Genomic DNA, 6,517 nt, shown 5'->3' on the forward strand with positions numbered 1-6,517 from the left:
TCTCCAAGTGGGAGAGGAGAGTTCATGCAGGGGACAACCTGATGCTTACGTGCAAGGCCTACACTATAATATGGAGGATCTCACACACACACACACACACACACACACACACGCACGCACGCATGCACACACACACATACCATGGCAGCCTTCTGGGCTACTGCAGTGTTCCCCTGATTAGTCTTTTTAGTGCCCCTCCCTTGCTTTTTGTACACATTCTGCCAGGTAGATATTGAATCCCAAGTCCCCCTTTCATCATATCTATGCCCTAAGAATGTTTCTTTCATTCTATTTGTAATCCTTGCTGACTGGTAGATATACAGTGGGATGGGAACTGACAAGTCATCTAACTCAATCCTCAGGAGAAAAATAACAACACAGGTGGCCTCCACCACTATAGCAAAAGGAAATAGAAAATTCCTTCTACTTTGCCGTCATTGAGCAGACTGCATTTGTAACAGTTGTAAAAGTCTCTGCAAGTTCACCTTCCCTTTTCTGTCCTTGACCAAGGATTGTACTAGTTCCCAGCCATGTTTATGTTGCTTTCCAAATGCTGAATACCTGGCTAAAGCCCCTCTTTTCTCCCTCCTTGGTTTCCTTTCCTTTGAAAAATATTACTATTGGATACCTATCTCTGTAGTATACTCTTAATAGTCTGTGTAACCTTTCCAGAAAAGGTTCAATATTGAGCCCCAAGATTTTAAAGAAAGACAAAATCTTGGATTGGAGAGTCACTTTCCAGTAGGTGGCATTGAAGGTATTTTTCAATAAACTTGTTGCCTTTTCAGTTAGTCTCTGAAATTATTCACTGCCAGTTGGCAGATTGAGCTAGTGCATGAGACAGTTGTTCTTGGAATTAAGATTAAAATTTCCCTTACCATTTAGAAATGAGATGATTCCAACACCTCTGAGACCACAGAGATTTGAAAATGAAACCAGCACTTTGGAGGCGAACACCCTAGGTAAGGTTTCTTATCCCTACCGGATTTCCTTGCTTCATTTCAAGCCTTTTAGTCCTCTGGAGCAGTATTATTTTCCCTTTAAAATCTCTTTGCTGGTATGATGCTACTTCAATAACTTTAAGCCAAAATCACATCAAAAATGATTAAGACAAAATTATAATAATCTTCCTGAGTGGTATGTACAAATATTGATTGTTTACTGAGAGAATGTCTTCCAGGTTCCTAGGGAAAGCTTCAGGATATATTTTCTTTTGTAATTCATTATCTTGATACTTCCAAGATGTACCTGTCTTAGTGGATCCAGTCTACACAAAGGATGGACCAAACAAAGGTTAAAGTGACCTTTTCAGAATGAGACTTTGGTTTAATCTGAGGATAAACTAGACCATGAACGATCAATAGAGTAAGTCTGCCTCTGGGAGTACGTTGAAATTGACCATGAACCATTTTATGCCCAACCTGGATGGGTCTATGAGGATAATCTATGAAATTCCTAATCTTTCATCTGCCATATCTGGCACAGGAATAACATGGATGGTTTCATTTAGTAATAGAAAGATGCAGGATCATTTGAACTGGATGAATTTTCTTATTTATAGGATTTTTTAAATGAATATGGCCAGCCAAAGAGAGGAATTGTTTATGGATTTTTTAGTCGAAGCAACTGTCTCTGTTCACTGTTTGCTTTTTATGTTTATGTTTGTTTCCTTTCTTTCTTTTTCTTTTTTGGTCTAAATTCCAATATTACCCCTGGGTATGGGAATTTAGTACCATACTAAATGGTTTTCTGCCATAAGCCTCTAGGGAAAGTAAAAGAGACCAAAGCTGTGTTTCTTTTTAATTTGTTTATATTTGTCACAGAGTATATGGTGTTGACAATATCTCTTTATATTGTGGATTGGTAATTTAGGCAGGCTTCCTTTTACGTGAGCCCTGATCACCCAAAGGCAAAGGGTGGAAAAAAAATGAAAAGTCTTCAGAAGAAAGCCAAAGATTTCAAAAGATATAATTATATCCATGAGACACACACACACACACACACACACACAGAAAGAGAGAGAGAGAGAGAGAGAGAGGGAGAGGGAGAGAGAGAGAGAGAGAGAGAGAGAGAGAGAGAGAGAGAGAGAGAGAGAGAGAGAGTCTTTAATCTTCTGTAGAAATTTATGACATTGTAAATTATAATGACTTTTTTTGGGACTCAAGTATAATCTGTTTAATGTGAATTTTCAAATTATAATGCAGAGTGTGTTTTCACTGTTTTTCATAAACAAATATCTCAGTGTAACTTTTTGCTCACTGATTCTACTTCCTAAGATTATAAGAAATGAATACAGTTGTATACAACTATACACCCAGATCTTCGTCTCTCACTTTCTCTTTCTTCTCATTTCTTCTTTCTTGCTTTCTCTATCTTCTAATTTGATAGTTCACATATAGCAATACTTATACAAGTATTAGTATATTTACATGTATGTAACTTTGTAAAATTAAAATTGTTGCTTTCTATCTCCACAAAATGTTTCCTCCCTCTAAAACTGAGAGATAAAAATCTTCTGATTTTTAATTAAGATATGAAGATTGTTGACCAAATAGAGTATATTGTAAGTATGATGGACAGACAAAAAGTTTTTGTTTTTATGCTCTATGCTTTCCTATTTTCTCCACTACACATAATTCAATAAAATTTTTAAGAGTTAAAGTGACAAGACCTACCAATGAAACCTTCCCAATTCTTAAAGAACACTCACATCTACTCTTCTTAAGTTCTAGAGAGAATACAGTGTATAATCTCTTGCCTGTATTCATTCCAGTAAGTGAAGCTTTGGGGAGCTTATTTCTGGACATTGTGTAGGTCAGGGTGCAGTGCCTGTGGTCAAAAGTCTCCATTCATTAAGGAATCATCAAGACAAATGAATCAAGAGGTGTTGAACCAAAACAGGGTTTACATAAAACAGGGATATCCTTTCTTGGAAATGAGTGAAGCAGCCCTGCTTTGAGTTGGCGAATGGGAAGATTTGGCAGCTGTTGCTGTCCCACCTAGTCAACACATGTTCTGTGAGTACATTCTTCTTCTCTTTCTCTTGTATTTATTTTTTTACATAAGTTAGCTGAGATTAGATCAAAGAAGGCTGCGATCAGGTGACTAGAAGATACATCAGAGCCTTCAGAATTTCCACCTATAACTGGAGTCATTAGCTGAGTCACTGGTGGCAATGGTATTTCTAGAAAGGTACCAGTTCATTATTACTTCTTGTTATACCTTCTTAAGAAGTCCTTTTTCTAAAAATATAATTTACATATCCCAATTGGTCTATTATAGAGGCCATAACTGATAGAGAATAGTGAATATCCTGGAAAATGGCAGTGATTCAGAATAATCCTTTGATAACTCAGGAGAGTCATGTTAGTTTTGCTATTGTGAATCTCTAAAACTATCAAATTTATTTAAAATAACTAACTTCATGAAATATACTTTGGATAATTTTTATTTTACCCTTGTTCTAATCTCTCTTTTCTCCTTTCAAAATCTGGTTATTTCAGTTTCCTTTTGTTTAAGAAAGCTGTTTTGGAGAGCTCCCTTTCATTTCATATTGTTCTTTTCATAATTAGCTCTTGCTTTTGTTTTAATTGTTTTATTATCCTGTATTTGCTTAATTTCTATTGTTGTTTTGGCTGTTTACCCCTTTTTCTGTGGGCACATAATTCTGATTCTTCAATATTTAACCACATTTTCATCATTAAATTGATTTTATTTTCATAACTTTTCAGTATGATAATTTTAAATCAATTTTCCATGTTAACATCATTCTAGAAATTTTTACGTATGTTATTTATGCTCCTGGTATTAGAAATAACCTGATATTATTTTATAATTTATCCTTTACCAAGGCATTTTAAAAGTTTCACTATTAATTAATTTTATTATCCTTAGAACCATTATTTATTTGTTGCAATATGATCTTAAGTATAGCATAGGAGTCCTTCATTTCTAAATATATCTGTATTCTTTTGTCACAACACATGAATAATACATATTTTCCTTTTATGTTTGCTTAAATAATATATTTTATTTCCATTAAGTGTTCTCCATATTGGTATTAGATATAGTTTTTTTTAAATAATCTTTTCAGCTCCATCATTTTTACTTTTTATTTCATTTTAGCTTATTTCAATAGTAGATTGTATTAATTGTTTTTCTACTCTGAACTTTTGGATTAAAATTAAGCATTCATTTTTCCAGCCTCATTGATCACTGTCATTGACTGAAAAAAAGTCTCTTGATGGCCTGGTGAAATTGTAGTGCTTCACCTATATTAAGTTCTAGTATTTAGGTATCTGTTCTCTGCCTACTACCAAAAGAAAATTCAAAAAATATGAATCAGGTTGAGTATCACAATTCTTACCCATTCTGAATAGTACATGGTCTCTAGAAATGTTGGAAAGCTTTCCTGCTTCCTTTCTTTTTCCTGCTCTCTCTGGCTTTGAGAACAATTCTACTTCATTCAGTGAGAGAATGAATTATTTTTCTTGACTTAGTTCTAGGTATGGTTTTCTTCATGCAGACAGGAGCTGGTCTACTGGGAAACTTCTTCCTACTTTGCCATTTTACCTTTAATCTCCTAACTGGCAAGAGAATGAGGCCCATAGACTCCATTTATTTCCACATGGCCTTGGCCAACTGCATTGTGCTACTTTCCAAGGGAGTCCCTCAGACAATGTTTGGTTTGGGACTGAAAGTCTTCCTGGATCACGTTGGGTGTAGACTTATTATTTTCCTCCATCGAGTGGCCCGTAATCTTTCTATCAGCATCACCTGCCTCCTGAGTGGTTTTCAGATGATCACCATCAGTCCCTTTACTTTTTCTATATGGCCAGAACTCAAAACCCATGCCTCAAAGTGCATTTTCCCAATATGTTTCTTCTGCTGGATTGTACACTTACTCATAAATATCTTTATGTTTGTGAAAATGCATAACTTTATGAAAAGCAGTAACAACACAAGGATATGGAATATGGGATTCTGTTTAGATTATGCTCCAACCTCATTTAAAGTCTCACAATTTTTAATTATGTACTCTATTCCTGATTTCCTGTGTGTGGGATTTATGGTCATGACCAGTGTCTACCTTGTGGTCTTTCTGCAAAGACACCATCAACAAGTCCAGCATATTCACAACTCCAGCTTCTTGTCAAGACCTGAGATTAGAGCCACCTATACCATCTTGGTGTTGGTGAGCACCTATGTCACCTTCTACTCAGTTAATTCCATTTTGTCACTTTGCCTCTTTCAGTTTGCTAACTATGATCAGTGGTTGATTCCTACATCAGCTCTCTTGGCTGCATGTTACCCGGCCTTCAGCCCATTTGTGCTTATCAGCTCTGATTCCCAAATTCTTCATTGCTTTTGCTCACTCTGGGGAAAAAAAGATCCCAAAACTCTCTTTTTCCTGGGTAAACACTGCCCAACATTCTGTTTCCACTCTTTCAATCAGATACCTTTAAAAAGCTGATGAGAACAAGTCAGCCTCCAATAAGATCAGGGAATTATAAGGTTTAGAAGCTATAATGTCCCTATAAAGGATGTTAATGATATTGTTAATCTTCACCATCCTCATATCTTGCATTTCACATAGAGCTTTAAAATTGGAAAAATATTTTACATTTAGCCCATTCTAACATTGTTTTACTGTGAAGCTCCTTCTCATACTTCTTTAAGACCATTTTGAACTCTCATTCCTGAAATATTTATTAAATATTGTCATTCTACTTTAGAAATTGTGCTTGTCAAGGAACCCAATGGGATGTTGAGAAAAAAGTTTGTATTGACAATGGAGGGGCAGTGGAGAAATGTCTATTAATTGCTTCTACGTTTGGAGGAAAGAAAAAAGTTTATGTTTTACCTGTAATCTACAAGGACAGATAAGCAATACTTGAAGAAGACCCAGAAGCAGAAGGTTTTGTGAATCTTGCACTTCATCAGCACTTATATAAGTGGTTCATTGTCACAAGTGAAATTTAACAAAAGTGTGAACTGCAGCAATGTTCTGAGCAGGCTTACCTTTGTCAACACCATGCTGCTTGTCAATAAATAGGTCAGTGGTTTGACTTCAATTATGCCAAAGGCCCAGAACAAAATGATAGTTCCCTTTTTATAGATTTTGGAGCAGTACTGAATAAAGAACAGGACAAGACAGGTGACATCACATGGTTGAGGGCAACATAATTGGCTATAGAGCTGAGGCTCAGGTAACAGTACTGTTTGGAAATTTGATCAAAGGGGTTAGTAACAATCTCCTCCTTGCTTTCTGAGTATCCAGATGCAAAACAACGAAGTAGACAACCTTGAATAATAGCTTGGTTTGATAAAGATATTAGGCCTGACTTGCTTGCATTCACCCACGTCCCCCAAGGTCAGTTAAATTCCTTGATGCAAGAATAGATCTGTGTATAGCAGGAGAGTTTGATTTCTAAAATTAGCCCATCATAGGACAGCTGAATTCTGAACTAAGGTTCAGTGACAAAGAACCATGTCTTAAGCTGTTAAATGAAAAAAA

General features: G+C 35.8%; 1 protein-coding gene across 1 annotated transcript; it reads left to right on the forward strand.

The window, feature by feature from the left end:
- Window positions 1–4,486: 4,486 nt before the first annotated feature.
- Window positions 4,487–5,473, forward strand: LOC118836401 (vomeronasal type-1 receptor 1-like; the record flags this gene model as incomplete). The annotated part of the gene is made up of 1 exon (XM_036743711.1): window positions 4,487–5,473. A coding segment is annotated over one exon (987 nt), but the record flags the coding sequence as incomplete, so codon positions are not given.
- Window positions 5,474–6,517: the final 1,044 nt, after the last annotated feature.

This window comes from Trichosurus vulpecula, chromosome 2, assembly GCF_011100635.1.
Source record: "Trichosurus vulpecula isolate mTriVul1 chromosome 2, mTriVul1.pri, whole genome shotgun sequence".
In the NCBI taxonomy this organism is placed as follows: domain Eukaryota; kingdom Metazoa; phylum Chordata; class Mammalia; order Diprotodontia; family Phalangeridae; genus Trichosurus; species Trichosurus vulpecula.